The 21067-nt window shown below is 37.3% G+C and overlaps 1 protein-coding gene across 5 annotated transcripts in view; it reads right to left on the reverse strand.

The window, feature by feature from the left end:
- Nucleotides 1-20662, reverse strand: part of LOC149542624 (THUMP domain-containing protein) — a 153965-nt gene extending 133303 nt beyond the window's left edge. For all 5 annotated transcript variants that reach the window (XR_016355486.1, XR_016355487.1, XR_016355489.1 and 2 more), the window contains exons 1-2: nt 20471-20662; nt 20239-20355 (exon numbers count right to left, since the gene is read on the reverse strand). Coding sequence is in view for 1 of the 5 variants with exons in the window: in XM_089797510.1 (XP_089653636.1) it covers nt 20239-20355; nt 20471-20548 (195 nt within the window). In the remaining 4 variants the exon portion in view is untranslated. The remainder of the gene's footprint in view (nt 1-20238; nt 20356-20470) is intronic.
- Nucleotides 20663-21067: the final 405 nt, after the last annotated feature.

Below are 21067 nucleotides of genomic sequence, written 5' to 3' on the forward strand. Positions count from 1 at the left end.
TATATATATATATGAGCTATCTTTTTCAATGTTCTTGTGATAAGATATTAAAGACTCCTTCAGGGAGTTGCGTGTATTTTCCTACAAGGTATTGGCTGTTTCGAGTGTGATTTAATAGGCTGAAATTACTCATGTCTTGGAAACTCTTGATGAGAGTTCATAGGGAGTTTGGAGGCTTTTAATAAGGCAATTCACTGCTGTTATAAACTATGTTCAGATCATTTCAGATCTGTCACTTTCAGTTTTCTATCTAAGAATTATGGGTATTGACCTTCATCTCCTATTCTGATTTTCAATGTATTTTTGAGTTGCTGCTCAAACTGAGGTTGGTGTCTCGGCTGACTGGAGTTAGTTCTTCGAGGATTAGTAATCTCTGAGAGTTGGTGCTGTCTGTGAGTTACTGCTCACTTATATAATCTAGGTTGGTGCCCATTCTGTTCACTGTTAACAAAACCTATTGAGTGCCGTGGTTTTTTTACCTGAAAGGGCTTCCCACGTAAAATCCAGTGTTTGTGTCTTGATGCCTGCTCTCTTTATGTTTTATGTGGTTTCATGCTTTTAAAAGCTTGAAATACTGATTCATTTCCCCCACCCCTTTCAGTATTTTCTATGTGCTCTTCACTTTAAACATTGCAAAGAATTATAGTTTTGTTTCAACCTTACCTTAACTAGGAATTCCGCTTATGGTACATTTATGGAAAAATGCACAATGATGTATATACATATTGGGAAGAAAGATCTAATGTGTTATCTATATAAGTGAGAAAAATAATTGATCAAACATGGAACAAGCAACTCAGTCAACAAATCCATGCAACAACCTATTACTTGAACCCTGTTTTTTTTCCAACTTTCTTTGGGGCTGATGAGAAGATTATGTATGGTCTCAAGTTTCAATGCTTGAATAGAAGAGAATGATGCCCAATGAAATCCTTTACAAAACAATTCTTAACAGATTGTAGAAATGCAAGAGTCCAGATGGGGGGTTATTTGCTTCATCTATATCCATTCAAAGAAGACAGACCCAATAGCTAGATTGAAAAAAATGAGTACTTCAAAATTTCAATTGTAGCCTCATAGATAGTAGGCTTCTTTAATATCTTTAGTAAATGAACCAATAGTTTATTTCCAGAGTTATATGTGTTTTCTTTCAGGTTTGTCATGGGAATATTAATGTACGAAAGCACCAAATCTTCATAGCAAAGTCATCCGCATCTTGTGCCAGCCCTATGGCACTTCTAAGTGTGATTACAACAGATTATGTTTGATGATTTCTGTAATGTCCAGTATTGAAACATGCCCTAGTTAATATTCTACGAGCACAATTGCAAGAGCTAGCATTAGAAAGTTATTTCAACAAGTAGAACATATCTTTCATTATGTTCGGATATAAAACTTGGAACCCAGAAATAAGTACAAATATATGTATATGATAGTTAATTAAATTATTAGTAGCTCATAAATAAATAAAAATATGCAGATCTATAATATGCTTGGGCATATGATAACAAGGGGTGAATAAGAAGATATGATGAGGTGCCTTTTTCTGTCACTGCCCTAGGCCCAAGGGCAGATACACTGTCCCCCTTAGCCCCATAGCATATGAGATTAGTGTACCTAGTGGAATCTTATGTCATTCTACTTCCTCATTTTATCTTATTCCCTTCAGACGATTAAGGTCCTTTAACTATCATATCATCCTACCATATGAGTTGGGGGAAAAAATACAATAGAGAGCCTTTTACTCAACCCTAGGCCCAAGAGTGGAATCTCTTGTCCCTCTTGGCCTCATACTTCATGAGGTGATGTACCTAGTGAGGCCAATTGCAATTACTTCCCATCCATATGGACTATCCCTCACAAATAGTCCCTTTGTATGATGTACCCCATGTCCATTTCACCACAAGCCTTATCCCCTTCCCTTGTATGATGTAGCTCATGCCCATTCAGCCACAAGACTTATCCCTTGCCTTTGTATGATGTAGCATGCCCATTCCACTGCAAGACTTGTCTTTGTATGATGTAGCATGGCCCATTCCACTGCAGGACTTACCTATCTTGTGAGGCATTAATATCATGCAATTAAAATATAAATACACATAGTATTCTACCCAAGTCACATATTCCATATGTCCATATATCAAACTGTATGTATCAATCCGCAATTATCCAAATATAAACAGAGTGCATCCTCTCAGAGGTATGATACTATATGGATGTCTATTATGAGCAATATAAGCAGTCAAAAGTATTACCTATATGCATTTAGTGATGAGGAGTAACAATTACTATGTCATGAATATCAGATACTCATATCAGACATTGCAAATTATCTACTCTAATGATTGTTGTCCGTACTTTTCCTTCTTTCTTTCTATTCAATTATTATTCTCTGTCTCTGCTGATGGTTCTTATGTAATCACATATGCAATTTCTTTATCTGTTGTGCTTTCTGAATCTTCCCTGCTTGACTTCCTGCCCGTCTTCAATGAAGTTCTTCTCTTTTATATCTCTTTTGAGTGAAAGGAGTTACACCCTTTCATTTGAAAATGGCCTAATGAAAGGGTCACACCCTTTGATTATGAAAAGATACATATGTTTGACAGTTGCTGCCCCTTTAACTTCCTATTTCTCACTTCTCAAATCTATACATATTGAATTTTAGATCTGCGCATATTCTTCTTCTAGGTCTCTGTATCTTATCTTCTTATTTCCTTCTCCATCTTATTTCAGATCCCTCTTAATACTTCTGCTCTGAATCAAGTCTAGATATCTTCTACTCCTTTCTCCTCCCTTCCATTTGATTGTTTTTCCCCTTTATATCTTCCCGTGTAAGAAATAGGTCACACCTCTTCATCATGTCTGTCTTTTGGTAAAAGTCACACCGTTCATAATTATCCTTTTATAAAGTCACAAATCTTTCGAAGAGTTACAAACCTTTGAAAGAGTTTCAACCCTTGATCATTACAATCTTTTGAAAGAGTCACTTCGTTATTTTCTTCATAATCCTTTCTTCTTCCATTAAGCCATCTTTAATTCCTTCTCTCCTTTTCTTCCTTCTTCTATATTTCTTTTTAAATGAACTCTCCTCCCTTTAATATCTTACTTTGAGGGAGTCACAACTCTTCATTACATATCTTTTGACCCTTCATTAAATTAAGTTTACTTATATTTTATTTATTTATTTATTTATATTTTAATTTTATTATTATTATTTATTATTAACTTCTCATTCCAAATAGGGCACATCACACTATAACACAGAGAAAGACAGTAGGCTGTCCCCAGCAAGCTTCAAGAATCTCATTTGGTACCATACAACATCCTTATTCGCAGCAGCAAGGTGGAGGGGAAGAAAACTCATGTCGCCACTGACATGCATGACACTGATCCATATTTGGATTGGATTGTGAAGGATAAAGCGTCCCTGTTTATTAATTTTCAGGAAGTAGGATTGCGACAGCAGAATAAGATGTAGACGCACAAGCAGAAATGGAAGAATCATAGATGATGATATGCTTGAGGCTGGTTCTGTTTTTGAGGAGGAACCTTTATCATCTAGTTCAATGCAATTGCTGATTATTTTTCACTACAGAATTCTGCTTGTTATGGTATTCTGATACATAGAATCTAGGTTTTCAGTCATGGATACACAGAAACTACAATAGAGGAGAGATAGTGACACAGGACATTTTTGTATCACAAAAAGTATGCCCACTCTGCAAATCGTAGAAGAACATTATACTACAAAATAGTGTTTAAATGAGCTTAAATAGTAATGTCAGGTAGCAGCTAGTAATCATTTAACAATGTTTGATGATTCAATGCACGGTCAATTTTTCAAAAATGGAATTGGTTTTTAGAATTGCATGGAAGCTTTAACCTTTAGAACTTAGATAGCTGCTGCTATTTTAGAGAGCAGAGAATTTTTTTCTGTATAAAAGATGTGAAGACATAGCATGGAACTTCAGGAATTTAAAATCTTTTTTGAAAAATCGCTGTAATTGTCTCTAGAACTAAGTAAGTAAGTGATTTTCTTACATTGCTCTACCATTTGTTGAAAATATGATTTCCTGCTCTCTCAAGCTTTTCAACAATGAAGGGTATGCATCTCTTCCTCAATTTTTTTAAATTATTTTTGCTTGAAAACTTTGCTAGACAGTATTGTATACAAGTGTATGAAAACAGCAGAAAAAACCATACAAAACTCGGTAGCTTCTTTAAAGTAAAACTCAAAAATAATCACAGAGCTGAATTTATTCAGAATTCTTAAGGGAAATACTAAGGCTGTAAGCCTAACAGCGTGAATTGCAATGCGTAGAATTTTCAATTAACTGCACATTATTATGGAAATAATTGGTAAATACTTAACAGAGACCAAACGGTCAATTTATACAAAAGAATGAAATGATGTTTCCTTAGGAAACGATCATAAAAAATAGAAACATTCTATTCTAGAGAAGGCAAAAAACGAAAGCAAACTAAAGCTAACTAGATATTTACAATAGATAACCATTAACTAATAATAGACGACTTATCTATTATTCTAATACCCTCCCTTAATGGTTAATCTATCTAAAACACCAAGCTGTCCTCTGAATTTCACAAACTTATCAAGACCAAGAGGCTTGGTGAGAATATTTGCAGTCTGATCTGTGGTAGGAACATACTGCAAATCTATAATCCCGTCTTCAACCAGTTGTCTTATGTAATGACAGTGAACATCCACATGCTTGGTTCGTTCATGGAAGACTAGATTTCGTGCTCTGCAGTCTGCTCTGTGGTAGGAACATACTACAAATCTATAGTCCCATCTTCAACCAGCTGTCATATGTAATGACAGTGAACATCCACATGCTTGGTTCGTTCATGGAAGACTGGATTTCGTGCTAACTTGATAATGCCTTCGTTATCAACAAACAAAGTAGTCAGTCCTGTTGGTGACATCTGCATATCCCCAAGCATCCGACGAAGCCAAACAACTTCACATCTTGCCTAAACAATCCCTCTGTATTCACCCTCTGTAGAGGAGAGAGAAACTGCTTGTTGCTTCTTACTGGTCCATGTGATTGCACCGGATCCCAAACTGAACACATATCCAAACGTTGACTTTTTATCATCAACAGAGCCTGCCCAATCTGAATCTGTGAACCCACTGAGTTTAGGATTAGAACTTTGAGAGTACAAAAGTCCATAATCTGAAGTGCCCTTCACATATCAAAGCACACGCTTTGCTACCATCCAATGATCAGCTTTAGGAGCTGTCATAAAGCGTGAAATATAGCTAACTGCGAAGCTGATATCAGGCCTAGTAGCACAGAGGTAGATGAGGCTGCCTACTAGTTGCCTGTATGTAGTATCATCAACGGAATTAGAATCAGAATTTGCTGATAACTTGAGACCTTTCTCCATAGGTGTAGATGCAAGTTTGGAATCCTGCATACGAAATTTGTCTAACAAGGCCCTGGCATATTTGGACTGAGAGATGAATATACCAGAAGACTATTGCCAAACTTCAACACCTAGGCAATAATGCATGAGCCTAAGGTCAATCATATCAAAAGACTAGCATAAATTCTGTTTGATTCCCTGAATCAAAGATGCCGAACTGCCAGTAATGATCAAATCATCCACATAAATAACCAAAAGGATGATGTCACTGTTAGTAGTCTTGATGTACAGATTTGAGTCTGAAAAACTCCTCTTGAAGCCTTGATCACTGAGGTACTTATCAATTTTTATGTACCATGCCCAAGGGGCCTACTTCGAGCCATAGAGAGCTTTTACCAATCTGAGAATTTGATGTTCTTTACAAGCAACTTTGAAACCAGGAGGCTACGTCATGGAGATCACCATTCAGGAAAGCACTCTTGACGTCCATCTAATGGACCTTCCAGCCAAGCTATGCTGCCATGGCTAGGACTAATCTGATGGTGCTCATCTTTGCAGTAAGAGCAAAGGTCTCATCATAATCAATGCCCTGACACTGAGAAAAGCCCTTCGCCACTAAACGAGCTTTGAAATTATCCAAAGTACCATCCGATTTGTATTTGATTTTGTAGACCCATTTGCAGCCAATGGGTTTCTTCCCTGGTGGAAGATCAAAAAGGACCCAAGTGTTGTTCTTCAGCAGGCTCTGGTGTTCAAATGTCATGGCATGTTCCCACTCTAGAATTCCTTTAGCCTCAGAATATGTTTGAGGTTCAAACACACTGTGAATGTTGGCCATGAGAGCAAAGTTAACAATATCTGTAGTTTTGCTCTTTTTCTGAGCAGTTCTCTCATCAATGAGCTCATCATCACAAAGATTAGCAAGTGTCTTAGCCCACCACTTAGGCTGGATAGGAGAATGACCAACATTAGTACCAGGAGATGCTTGATCAGCAGGATTCTCGTTAGAAGAATTTGGATCAAACTCAAGTGAAGCATCTACAAAGCAAGGTGATCCTGCAGGAGAAGTCGGAGGTGTCTGTACAGGTACCACTGGTATAACTGGAGCTACCGGAGCCCTCCCATCAAGTGGACCTAATGGAAGCCGAACTCTCATATCATGAGCCATCATAGGCTGGTCTGCTGGATCAAGAACAGGAGAAATAGGCATGAATGGTCCTCACTGCTCATCAAAGACTACATCTCCATTGTAGATGAGACGAGATGTCTCAACATCGATCAGGCGGTAGGCTTTGTGAAGACTGCCATATCTAGCAAGCATCAGTTTCTTACTCTTGGCATCCAACTTGGTGCATGACGCATCAGGGATCCAAACAAAAGCAAGGGAGCCAAAACCTTCAGGTGACTAATTCTGGGCTTGCGACCTGACCAGGCCTCTTCCGGAGTTTTACCTTTAACCACCATTATGGGTGACCGGTTCAACAGATAAACTAGAGTGTTAACTGCTTCTACCCAAAACTGCTTCAGAACATGTCTGTGTTCGAGCATGGATCGAACCATCTCGATGATTGTCCTGTTTCGACGTTCAACTACACTGTTCTGTTGTGGCGTGTGGGATGTGGTTAACTAACATTCAATGCCATGTGTATCCAAGAAGCTAGAGAAAACATTAGAACAAAATTCCCCCCCCCCCCCCCCCCCATTGTCTGATCCAAGAGTAATAATAGATTTCCCAGACTCTTTTTCAATTAAAGGTTTAAACTTTTGAAATACAAGAAATGCATTTGATTTCTTTTTAAGGAAATACACACACATTTTTCTAGTGAAATCATCAACAAACAATAGAAAATACCTGGACCCAAGAATAGGAGTGGCCATAGGGCCGCAAATATCAGCATGTACAAGCTGAAGTACCTAAGAAGCTTGACATGAGTCACCACTTGTAAACGGTGTGCGATGTTGCTTCCCAGCCTGGCATGCATCACAAACTCCAAGTTGTTGAGTCTAAATCTATAGCAATCCAAGAACAAGCTCATCTTGAGCAAGCTGTGAAAGATAATGCACATTTAAGTGCCCATATCGTTGATGCCAAAGTGTGCTAACAGAAGACCGTCAAGCAGCCATAGCTAAGTCCTGAGAATCACCAGAATCAGTAAGTCTAAAAAGACCATGATCCTCAAGACCCACTGCAACAATAGACTTAGTCGCCCTATCAGTAATGGTGCACTAATGTGAACTGAAAGTGACTGCCAAGTGTGGAGAATGTCACAGCGATTGACTAACTGAGAGGAGATTTAGTTCCATCCCTGGAACGTAGTACACATCAAGGAATATGAGATTCCTCCCAACAAACTGAATCTGAATGTTGCCTTTACCGACAACTGTGTACTCTTCTCCGCCACCAAAAATAACAGAGTCTAAATAAGGCTGGTAGTCAATAAACCAGTCTCTACAGTGAGTGAAATGACAAGAGGCACTTGAATCAATGTACCAAGCAGACAACTTCACATGATCTACAAGGCTTTTAGCCATAAAGGCATAAAAGGCAAATTCCGCCTGCTCCATGGGCTCTGCATTGTTCGCTTTACGCTGCGAACCTGATTGCTTAGACTGTGCAACTAAGCGTTTCCGACATCCAACCTTCATTTGTCCAAACTTGTGGCAATAGTTGCATTAAATGTTCTTCTTTCAAGAACCATCTGATGTTGGAGCAGAAGACTTCCGCTGAGATGGTTGCTAAAACTTGCCTTTATCCTTTTGAAAGGATTTCGCAGCAAAAGCTTGCTCTGTGGAGGTGGAACTGGAGCTGCTACCGATCTTGCTAAAGCAACATAGTGCAGAGATCAGTGAACTTTAAATCAACACCAGAAGATGTGATGTTGAGAGTCTCGATAAAATGCTCAAAGGATTTTGGTAAACTCCGAAGAGTGATAACTACAATATCCTCTTCCTCCATCTTGGGACCGATGGCAAGTAACTAATCACGGATTTCCTAAATCCGATTCAAGTGTGCCTGGAGCGAGGTGCACTCATCCATGATAATAGAAAACAAAGTGTTTTTTAGAAAGAAGGCTCTGCTTTTGTCAAAAGTCACATGAAGACCTTTGAGATGTGTCCAAATCTTGGCAGCTGTCTTGTCAGATGGCATCTGAGAAAGTTGATCATCAGCCACGGATAATTTGACAAGCATCACTGCCTCTCAATTATTCAGATACCATGTATCTTGATCAAGAACTAAAGAAGTCGGACACTTCATAACACCCAGAACAAGTTGATCGGTGTTCCAATATTCAAAAATTGCGATGATCCGCTGCTTCCAAGTGCCATAATTTCGACCATTGAATTTGGAGTTATGCTCAAGCAGAATGTTTGTCAAAGATGCCATGGCACATTTTTCAATGAAAACCTGTGAAAAATTGTGAAGGCACGTTCTTTGAGAAAAAAATACGAAAGACCTCTAAAAAATCAGAGAGTAACCCAGAAGGAATATGTTGTTGATTTCTGGATCTGTTGGCTCGAAAATCAAGGGACAAAAATTGAGGCACCCAAAAAAAAGACGACAACCCAATTGAGCTCTCGAAAAACCCACCAAGAATTTCTAATCCAAAAAAATTCCGAGCCCAAAAATTAGGGTTTCGAGCAAAACCCTATCCGGCAGCAAAACGAGCTCCAAATAATGGCAGAATTGAGAAGAAACGTTGCAGAAATCAACCAACAAATAGGCAGATTTGAAAGGTGACAAACTCTGTTTGAAGGGAGTGAGTTTATCTGGTAAAAATCCAGAGAAGTGTAGAGTCGCGAGCTACCTTCTATCACCAAAAAAAAATGTGCCCAAATTCGGCGCACACAAACACCGGTTTGCCACGCCTTTTTACAGACGCGATTTGGAAAAAATCGCACAGGATGCAATCACGAATTGAGCAAAACATCGCGTGATTTGCAGAGGGCAAACCACCAAAAATTGCACTAGTTTGCAGATGGAAATGTCGCAATTTGCAGATGCAGGCAGACGCAAAAGGAAATATGCGATTTCCTGCCTTGATTTGCAAAGAGAAAGCCAAACAAACGTGGGCACGAAGTTGCAATTTTTCAGTTCGTGATTTTCATAGAGGGTTCAAACCCTAGCTCGAGATTGTAATCTGATTCGAATTTCTCTAGGTAGAAAACCCTAGGGGGGTTTTAGAGAAATTGACTGAAAAAATTTTGAAAAAATTTAAACAAAAATTTCAAGAAGAAATTATAAAAAATTTCGAAAAAAAATTAAGTATTAGCTCTGATACCATATTACGGAAGTAATTGGTAAATACTTGCTTGTTATTAACAGAGACCAGAGGGTCAAATTATACAAAAGAATGAAACGATGTTTCCTTAGGAAACGATCCTAAAAAATAGAAACATTCTATTCTAGAGAAAGCAAAAAACGAAAGCAAACTAAAGCTAACTAGATATTTACAATAGATAGCCATTAACTAATAATAGACGACTTATCTATTATTGTAATACACATCGCACAAGAGAAGGCTTTTGGTTTAGTTCCTTGTTTTTGTTTTTTGGGGTTCTTTTTGTTGAAGATTGTAGCTGCGATAGAGATCTTTATCTCTCGAAATCTGGACATTATTACCGTTATTGTCATCTTCAGCTGAAAATGACACTTTAGTTTAATTTGTAATATTAAATGTAAATGACGTGTCATTCACATGCATTGAGGCATAAATATTTGAACAGTTATAATTTATTATAGGAGTTATGGGAATCTCAAGAAACCTTCGGTTATAATGTGAAAAGTCTCTCCTATTGTTATATATACGCCTCAAGCAAAGGATATTGTACACTTGAATTCTATTATCAATAAAATGATATTTTATGTTGTGTGGCTGGGTTTTTTCCCTTCATTATAGAAGGGTTTTCCCAGGATATTTCTAGTGTTCTTTGTTTCAGCTTTGTCTCTTTTATTGTTGGTTATCTTCATGGATTTCTAAGCTTAAGTTTTAACATGGTATCAGAGCTGGAGTTTTGATAATAGTATTTTAGTTCTCCATTTCAAGTTGTTGTAGAAGTTTTAATTTATTGTCTTCACCATTGGGTGAGGTTCTTGGCTCCTTGCTATCATTTGATGATACTGGTGAGATGGGACGATAGATTTATTTCTTTCATGCAGTCGATCTTTACCATGGTATCTTTAACTTGGTTTTTATATGATACGAAGAGTTTCACCCATCATGTGTTTAATCAAAAGAAATCCTGTCTCTACGATTCTCCTGTGTTAAGTATTGTTTGACTTTCTATCCCATATCTAGTTCAAGACGGCAACTACCATGGTCAGATAGCAATGTTCAACCTTTAGATAATACCGAGTGGTAGAGTATCGCCTTCAAAATGTTTTATTTGTCTAGTTGTTTTCTCCGCCTCTCCTTTGTTATCAGGTTCTCTTGCCGTCATCTCACCTTCTCCACCGTGGTGCTATGATATCATGGCATTGAGTATCTATTCTTTTTTATTTATTTTTTATTTTTGTTTGGTATCTTGTGTCAAATTTTTGGCGTATGGTGATTGTGTGGCATTGGTTTCAATTCTTTTGCTTCCATTACCTCTTCATGAAGAGCTGTATCACTTGGTAACGGGTCTTTCATGGTTGAAAGGCATCTTGATTATGCTCATGCATTTTGATTAATATCTGTGACAACATTCTGCAAGCGGTTTTTATTCCTTCGACATAATCAGTTTATTTTTTTATCATCTGCCGACAGTGGTCTGGGTGTAAGATGACAATAACAATCGTGTTAGTAGCTTCATATGCAATCTAAGATATTTTATTATGTGTTGTAGGTGATCGTTTGACAAAGACTTTGATTTTGATTTTATTGTCATTTCCTAATTTCTAGTTTGAGTTGGCATATCAAAAGCAATGCCATTGGATGGTGCACCAATATTGAGGTGTTCTTAATAGTCAATAAAGAATTTAAAACTGCATGTGTTTTTCTTATCGTATTGAAGGCAGGATACTCAAGGAGTTACAGTGTGAGCCTGCTTGTTCATGCACGGAAGCCAAAGAGTCTCTTTTAGGAGTTTCTTTTGTGCGATATTTTTAAGTCTTCAGATTACAAAGACTGGAATGTTTTTTTTTTTTTTTTTTTCCTACATATTTTTCGTGAAAGTGGAGGTATGTCTATCCAGCATTTTCCTTATATGTTAAAAGGTATTTCTGAAAATTCAATCTCACGTTCAGGTTGAGTATAGTCGCTTTCAATTGGAAAATAGGCATTGATCAATCTAAGTCATGATCTCTGCTGCTAATGTTCTGATCATTATTTTTAATCAGTTTGTACTTCTATGCTCTATTTCCACATTTTTTGTGTTGGGTTTTAAGGCACGAGGTCAATGTCTACGTGTAATCTTCTCGCAACCATTAAAATATGCATTGATCATTATACTGGAATCATGAGGAGAATGTCTCTGTATAATCATTTATTACAGTACAGTACTTTTGAACCTTTGCTGATTGGATCAATGCCCAAAGAAAAATTCTGAATGCTGACTTTCAGAATGAGTTTTGTTCAAGTTGGAAAGTTGGCTCGATGTGATCAAGCTGACACGACCTGCTCTGATAAGTACTTTGTGATAATATCTTTATTAGAAATATTTTATGCTTTTAATAAGAAATATTGATTTTTAAATAGTGATTACTTTTCAGTATTAATGATTATATCTCTTGAAAACTGGGCATACATAGTGTTTGTCTTAGCAGTAATATTTGTGATTGATTAAACTTTCATAATTGCAAGACATTATATATAGATGGGAACACTCCTTAAGACTGTTTTAATATTCATCTTCAGAGGGAGGTTGCATGACATGACTGAATTCAATCAGTTATGACCAGAGACAGTTGTTCTTGATTGAGAGGGAGTTCTCATTAAAACCCTTGTTTTCTTTTACATGCTTTGGTATAGTAGTTTTTATTTGAGACTTGTGTTGGAAAAGAGTTTCAAATATGATTTTATGTGTGAAATCAACAATAAGATTAAAAGATCAGCTATGATAACTCTTTCACCATGCGATAGTGAACATCATGTTGAGAGAGTCCATGATGTCATCGCGTTGAGAGATTCCTTGATGGGAGTTGGATGTCATGTTGAGAGATTCCATGACAGTTCACGTTGAGAGAGTTCGTGACTAAAGGCTTAGCTGTGAGTCTTACAAATCTGTCATGTTGAGTGATTCCATGATTAGTAAACAATGAGTAATTGTTACACGTTTTCATGTTGAGTGATTCCATGATTAGTAAACAATGAGTAATTGTTACAGGTTTTCATGTTGAGTGATTCCATGAATTTTATAGGATCTATATGATGAGATTTTATCATTGACATTTTGGTTGTAGTCTTGTGTGATTATTCAGCTAAAGATCTCTCTCTGGCTAAGAGGGAGTGTTGAAGATTGTAGCTACGATAGAGATCTTTATCTCTCGAAATCTGGACGTTAGTACCATTATTGTCATCTTCAGCTGAAGAGGACACTTAATTTGTAATATTAAATGTAAATGATATGTGTCATTCACATGCATTGAGGCATAAATATTCGAAGAGTTATAATTTATTATAGGAGTTATGGGAATCTCAAGAGACCTTCGGTTATAATGTGAAGAGTCTCTCCTATTGTTATATATTCGCCTCAAGCAAAGGATATTGTACACTTGAATTCTATTATCAATAAAATGATATTTTCTGTTGTGTGGCTAGGTTTTTCCCTACATTCTAGAAGGGTTTTCCTAGGATATTTCTGGTGTTCTTTGTTTCAATTTTGTCTCTTTTATTGTTGGTTATCTTCATGGATTTCTGGGCTTAAGTTTTAACACTTTTAAATGGGCTTGGGGATTTGCAGGGCAATAGAAAGATAACATTGAACAGTATCCCATACATATCCATATTCCTAACCACTCAATCTGAAGAGAACAGACAATTGGAAAATCAGAACATGCAAACAAAAAACAGCATGTGGTGTACCTAATAACGAATCCAGCATGGTTAGGCTTATAGGCTTGTGGTTTTTTGGTTGCTCCCAACTTGTGGTCCAACTCCACTTAACTTAGATGGTGCATTACAAAGAAACAAAGACCTAGGCCCTAACCGATCTTGATCTAATTGATCTATGCTTTTTATAGGGGACAAGATATTAACAATCAAACCAACGCTATAGCTATATAGTAGAGGCTCCATAACGCCATTCTTAGGGGTTGTAAGATGATTATAGTGGAAGAAGGTTTTAAAATCATAATTAGTAATTCATGCAACAAATGGACGGGATATAGAGTCTTGGCAATCGCAATCTACTACGATTTAAGCTAACTGGCTAGCAAGTAAGCTCGACGGTTTCTCCTTCATACACATGTGAAGGAATGGAAATAAACTTGATAAAGTACCAAGGTTTGGCAAATGAAGGTGTGGATCTTTTAACCTGTAAGTATGTTCTATGCAAATTCTGAAAGCCCCCATTCTAACTTCAAAGGCAAAGGCTCTTGCTAGTAAAAGATGCCTGCAACTCTTCCTGAACCACATCATAAATAATTTCCATGTCCATTCCCCATCCCTTAATCATCCATGATTATCAATTTTGGACCTTGGTTGAAAAACACTTCAAAAAAGGGCCATTTCTATTGTAATCTAAGTCACTAATTATTGAGTGAGAGTAAGGATTTACCTTCACCAAGTGATTTACATGAAAGATATTCTAAGTTTGAAAGTAATGCATCACTATCTTCCAGCACTGGTTGTCAGATTTCTATTTCACATGTTAAGGGTTACTTTAATTTTACTGGGTGTATTTTTTAGCCGTGCCTACCTCATGAACTAACCTTTATGCTTGAATTTTTCCTTAATGTTTTTCAGGTATAATTTCTAAATTTTGAGTTGACGATAATAAAGAAAGGTGGGAGAAAAAAAATTTCTCAACTTCTTATTGCATTCTGTTCATATGATGATATTGAGCTTTAATGAGTTTCATTTTTAATGTGTACAAGCTCAGGTGTAATGCCTCTTGTGTTTGCAGTCTGTACCTTATTATATTTTGATTCGAGAGATACTTGATACTCTTATTATGTTTCTATTGAGATGACCTAAGGGTCAGATGTTATACTTTGATTTCAGTATCATAGATGCTATACTGCTATGTTTTTTAGTTTATCATATTTGCATGTTGATGCCATTTTGAGATGACAATAAGTCGATGATGATATCTAGTTATCTGGTACTTTGGTTATATGTGGGTTTTATGCTATGGTGATTTACTTCATTTTTGTTTCATTATGTTTTATGCGAACGTGAGTGATGTAAATGGGTTACTTCAGTATAATTGAGTAAATGGCTAAATTAGGTATTTAATGCATTTATTGCTTCGGCTATGATATTATATGCAATTGCACTTGATCATGTGTTTTAGTGTGCAGGATTTATATCCCTGGCAATGGCACCTGGAGATAGTGATTCAACTATTCATATTTTACCAATGTCATCCCTGTATGGTCGACGTATCCTTATTTTAATTGTTTAATTAAACATTTCGGTGATTATTAATTCCGAAATCATTTCCATTACGTGACTAGACCAGTGAGCGTATCAGTGCACTTAGCAATTTGCATTGTCGAAAAAGTTGTTAAGGGATTTTCTATGATTTTGGGTCTTTGGGCTTTAAATTATTGAATTTAATTTCTGGCAGCTTTGCCATAGACGAATTCCTATTACTAGGAATAACCTATTTTTGTTTGGGTCGATTCAGGGTTTAACTAGGTTGGCTAGTTATTTACCCTAATCGATTATTCACTCGAAAAGAGAATAAGTATTGAAAGAGGAATTTAATTCCTCACTTTTCACTTTTGCAATTTAGAAATTAGAGAACTTTTTCTGAAATCCTTTTCTGAAGAATTGGTTTTGTGTTCATTGTGAGAGCTATGGGCGTAGGATCTTCGCGAGGATGGACTCGTTGGATCTAGCTCGAGGAGACCTTGCTTTGTCGTCATTTTCGACTGTATTTGCGAGTTATTTATTTTACCTGGCTGTTTTCCGTTTTAGCCTTTTTGGCTGTCAGGCAAGGCTTTCCCGTTTTCTTGTTTCAACTCAAATTTTGTATCTGTTTTTGGTAGTTGTTGGTTTGGAGGTTGAGAACTAGTGTTCCCCTCTATTTATGTTTGTTGGTTCTTCCCGATTGGTCAAGTATGAACCTTTTCCCTATTTTTGGCATGGGGGTTTGGGATTTCGATCCATTATCCTAGTCGTTTTTGCATACCATGTTCGAACCCAAATTTTATTGGATTTTTGTGGCTTTTGTGCCCAAAGACCAAATGGGTTTTAATTTCAATGTTTTCAAGTTTTGGGGTTTTTACCTCTATTTGTGTGTCGTCCAATTTTCTCGGGTTTTCTTCGCATGTTATTAATCGTGGACTTGGATCATTTGTAGAATGTCAATCAGATCATTGTTGTACTTTATATGTTGCATTGGGATGCATGTTGCATCCGTCCTCCCTAGTTGTTTTTTGGTTGAGTGTGATTTATGCTTGTGTTCTCATCCAGCCCTTGTATTTTGATCTTCGTGATAGTGGTGCACCACACACAACCACGTGCGCGTGTCTTTGTCGGGTGACTTGTGAGGCTCGATCTCCCGTTTGTATTTCGGTGAAGCTATGTTCATTTGGGGTTGGGTTGGGAATATGCATGCCTACGGGCACTCATCATGTGATGAGTATGGGTATGTAGGGTAAGGTCAGTGGAGGGGCTTCTAACGCATCCGTGGTGTCCCAGCCCAAATTGGCGTTAGGAAGTTTCTAATTAAGTGATAGCTAATAAAAAATTGTTAGAAAATTAAACAAGATAAGACTACTAGAGTCGGCCTCCCGAGGGTGGTGCTGAGGGGAATGGTCAGTGGTACATAGTCCATGCGGTTAAGCCGCAGATGAAGCATGTCAACCTCCCAAGGGAATACCGAGGGGAACGATTTGTTAGCATGTTACCAACTCTCCACCAAGAGTCCCTACATAGTTGCCCATAGAGCGTCTGACTAGGACCTGTTGTACTTGCATTGTTGCATGGTCTTGGTTTCAGTCATCATTACTGTTTGGCGTGAGCGATAGCCATGGATGTTTGCTTTGGTGTGTTTGTGGTTGGATCATTATCTCCATCAGCACGACGGGAGTGGATCTACGAGTTCCACGTTATTGGGAGGCGTAGCTACCTTCACCACTGTTGGGGACCAGTGTACAAAGACAATTCTTTATTCTAGTACGACCGTTGCTTGTTGCACTTTGTACTTCGGCTTCTGGAGTATCTTGTGTTTTATGCTTTCATTGGAATGCTTGGATATCACGTTAGATGATGTTACTTGTATTGACGCATTCCTGTACTGTGATATTTAGCATATGTTAGATGATGAGTTCATTTGCAGGATTATCTTATGCTTACTTTTTAGCATGTTAGATTTCCTTATTCTTATGTTGTTGTACGTTTTAGTAGTGACATCCTCATAAGACAGTTTTGACGATCCAGTCGGTAGTTTGGGATGTTACGTGCAGGGGATGGCTAGGACCTTTGAGCTCTCATGATGCTATTACGATTGGGAGGAATTGCGTACTTAGTTTGGTTATTCAATTCAGTTCATTGTGATGTTGTTTCAGTACACTGCGATGTTACCTTCAGTACTTTTTGTTACTGCTTTGCTAGATGGACTAGATGCAGTTCAGTCTTGTAGTTATTGTTTTGAGTGCCTATGCCTCGACTGTGGATCCAGTACTCCCTAGTGTGGAGGTTTGATTTCTTGTTTTATCCCTTGTTTTGTATTTCTTACTTTTCCTAGGCGACCATGCATCAACATTGGGCGATACTTTAAAGTATCGCACGCCCAAAGAAGAAGAATTGTGCAATACTAGAAAGTATCGCATGCCCATAGAAACTCGATCATGTGACACTCTATTGTATCGCACGCCTCTTGGAGAAAGGTCGTACAATACTTATGAAGTATGGCACGCCTTTTTGAGAAGTGTCGCCCAAATCCTAAAAGTATCGCACTCCTTCATTAGAAAGGTCGTACGATACTCGAATAGTGTTGATTTAAAGTATCGCCTGGGTTTTGGAAAAACTTGTCCAGGCAGATAGCGAGCACTTTTCGGTTTGACCAGAAGTTTTTCTGAAGTGTTTGGGATACCCTTTATGGTGTTCTCGAATACCTTGGAATTGCATTTCAAATTCGGTATGTTTTCAGATTCGAAATCATTTGCATCCTTCTGTGGTTAGTAGTTTTGGTCAGTAGTGGCCTTTGGAGATCCGTTGGTGTTTGGATGTTTGTTTAGTCTTTTGTTGCAATCTTTGTGATCGTCGTATGTCGTATGTCATGTGAATCCATAACTTTTTCTTTTTTTAAATTATCTTGGCTTTTATATTTATCCTTGTTCCAAGGATCTCCGAGTGGGCATTACATCAAGTTCTAACAGCCAAGGAGTGTGTTCGGAAATGTTTTCCTTTAAAAAGGATCATAAGGACTTTTCTTCCTTTCCTAGATGTCTCAACGTGCGGTGTTCTCCTTTCCCCTCCCTCTCTGTCTGCACCCTCCTTTCACTGTGGCTGTGCTATGAGGAGATAAAATTGCAAAGTATGGTTTTTCCATATTTTTTGGCAAAGATCAATAATGGAGTTCATTTTGAGCAGTGAGCATTCTTAGATTTTGGTCTAATAGTTTTCCATGCTCTTTTGGCAAAGGTCAATATTGGAGTTGATTTTGAGCAATGAGTGTTTTCGATTTTAATCTGTGGTTTTCCATGCTCTTTTGCCAAAGGTCGATGAGGAAGTTGATTTCCCTGTCCCTCTGAAATGTATAGGTTGATATTCCCAACCAAAGAAAGAGGACAAGGGCACGCACCTAGAAAACCCTCCTTCCAGTTGGTTTACTGGCCAGCATCACACCCCTAGTTCAAAGACGTGAATTCTAGACTCATGTTGGTGATTGATTGGTCCAAAGATGAAAAAAAAGTATCAAATGCACTGTCTGATTAATTTTGGTTGGCACGCTTTATTAAGGTTGATATTAAAGTGGACAAAGAAGAGTTGGTTATGATGACAGAGATGATGAGAAAGATTATACAGGATCCCAAAGAGCTATTGGAAAGGCATAATCTATGTGATGTGACTGATAACCACTCATTCACATTGATGATTGCAATTGAGGGTAGTGCCTTACAGACTATTTACTAATCAATTGTACTTGATGTTAACAATTGGCTGGAAAACCAAAATGAGAGTGGAAGAAAGCAACTGGCACCTAAGGCATCTCAAGTCTTGTAGGAACACCATGGCCAAAGTTCTCGACATCCCACTTCCTGATGCTCATCCAGGCAGATGATTAGAGAATAAAGGTTTCTGCTCCTGCTGAATTGATTGACTCTCTTTAGTTAATATGTGTTTCCAAAAAATCAAAAAGAGGACTATCTGTGTATTATAGGATTATTTTCATCGCCTGTCAGAATATGGGGTGAGAGTGAATGACTTTCTGTTTCATTCTGTTTTAGCTTTCTGGATATTCCTCTCTGCTCTTTATGCATTGATTTCACCGGATGAGTTTAACAAACTAAAGTAAAATTTTGAAAGATTATGAATGAAGGCAAGGTTTTGCTCTTTTGCTGTTGACTGCATAAAAATAACACAAGGCCTTTGCAGTTTTCCCAGAGTCTCGATGTTATACTTGTGGCATTGTAGTTTCTGTGGCAAGCTGTATTGAACAACTGGGACTCTTTGCTTCTTCTGCCTTTTTGAAGACAAATAGCCTGCTGTAAAAGCTTTTTGTAGATCAAAAGTATGTACAGTTGGCAATATAATGATTAGTTCCTGAGCTTTTTATCAAAAGACGATGAGTATAAATTTGCTCAACCTGTTTTTAATCTTGGTTTCATGTGTACACTATGAAACAATGGCTTGCGTTGAGTAACAGAAGTCTTGATAACATTTGATGTCTCAACTTGCATTTTACTTGCAAAATAAACAAATTGATCAAAAAATTGTTTGGTCCTCTATGTTATTCAAAGCATAAAAGCATAATTTACAAAATTTTCCATGAAATAAATTACATAACTTATTTTAAACACAAGAAAAATGCCATATGAAAGGTAAAGATCGATCACTTTGTCAGTTACATATTAGAGCTAGAATGCCCCAGGAAACTAACTAAATGCATGTCATTTGTAAATACATAGTTGTAAGATACTGTAATAAAACTCACCAAGACACTGTCGTGAAACCTAGAGCCCAACTGATGCAATCAGGAAACGCCTCTCAATAATATAATACCCAAAAATAATGATAAAAATCTTAAAACTGGTAACTTGCCCCTCATTCCTTCATTTTACAATCTAAATTATTTTTCATAGCACCCACTAGAGAGAAGAAAAAAACGGATTTGGCAGCATTGAAGACTCGGTTTTAGTGGATTTTGTCGGTTTTGGCGGGATTTTGATTGAGTTGTGAGCTTTTTAGGTAGCAAAATAATGACAATTTTTTGCTAGTTTTCTTAGTCCAGTCCGAATCCAAGTGAGCCTGCCTAATCCAAGTACAAAAACTCAATTTCACTAATTTAATAGAAATTCCAATTTTGTAACCCTTAAATTTCCAACTTTTGACCAAGCTCAAGAATAAATCTGGCATTACCAATCTACAAAACAAGCATAATTAGAACACCCAACAAACACAGCATCCTTTGTCCTATCCCAGAAAAAAAGATGCAGTTAATTGGTAAGTTAAATTTACTTACCCGGTAACCTCTAAACGGTGGGCAATATCATGAAACCACTTACAATAGGTGAAATAGAAAAGCACGTACCTTATCAAGTAAACCGAGAGCTTCATTTCTAGCCTGATGTTCCCTTCCCCCATCACAAGTAAGGAAGAAGCCTTGAACTCCGGGCCTCACCCCAGAATAGCTCTTCTTCGATGGCCTCTGCAACACAATATTTCTCCGTTAATAAAACATATACCATTCCTAGAATCATGTAAATACTCCCTCAAATACTACATAGAAAAGTTCTAGTTTTCTAGCGAAAAATAATGTGCACATTGAATGATAAATATTGGGGTTTTCGCTTCTTCTTGTCATTGTTAGCTCGACCCTCCGCTGCTCCCTCCGCTGCCATTACTTGATGTTTCTGTCTACGGATATTCTAAAGCGTAGGTTTACGCCTAATTTTCAATGTTTCCGGGAGCTATGTCACTAACGCTTCGCTGTAGCGAACGAGTGCATTCGTAACAGTGTGTAAATCAAAGAGAGGATCATGATAACGAATGGGCAACTAAAGATCTTTCAGAAAATTGGGTATTGAGTAGCGGACTTCTTGCGATAGTATTTTCCGATGGAATGTGGACTTGATTTTTAACCTTTTTCTACGCTAATTTTGTGTGTTTCTGGATTTAACTATGTCAATTTTGTTTTGTTTATTTTTGGTTCAATGTATTGTTTTTGGTGGATTTGTTTCTTTTTTAATTATTAAAGTTCGACATCAAAAGGGATTGACTTGTATTGTTTACTTAATATATGTATAACAGTAAATAAAGCAAAAATAGTAGAAGTCAATTTTGAGTTAATAGATTAATTATAATATGAATATTTTTTATAAATATGCAATTAAAAAAAGAGGGTTGATCCAATTACAAAC

Source organism: Cupressus sempervirens, chromosome 8 (assembly GCF_028749045.1).
Source record: "Cupressus sempervirens isolate cs-2001-9-10 chromosome 8, ASM2874904v1, whole genome shotgun sequence".
NCBI lineage: Eukaryota > Viridiplantae > Streptophyta > Pinopsida > Cupressales > Cupressaceae > Cupressus > Cupressus sempervirens.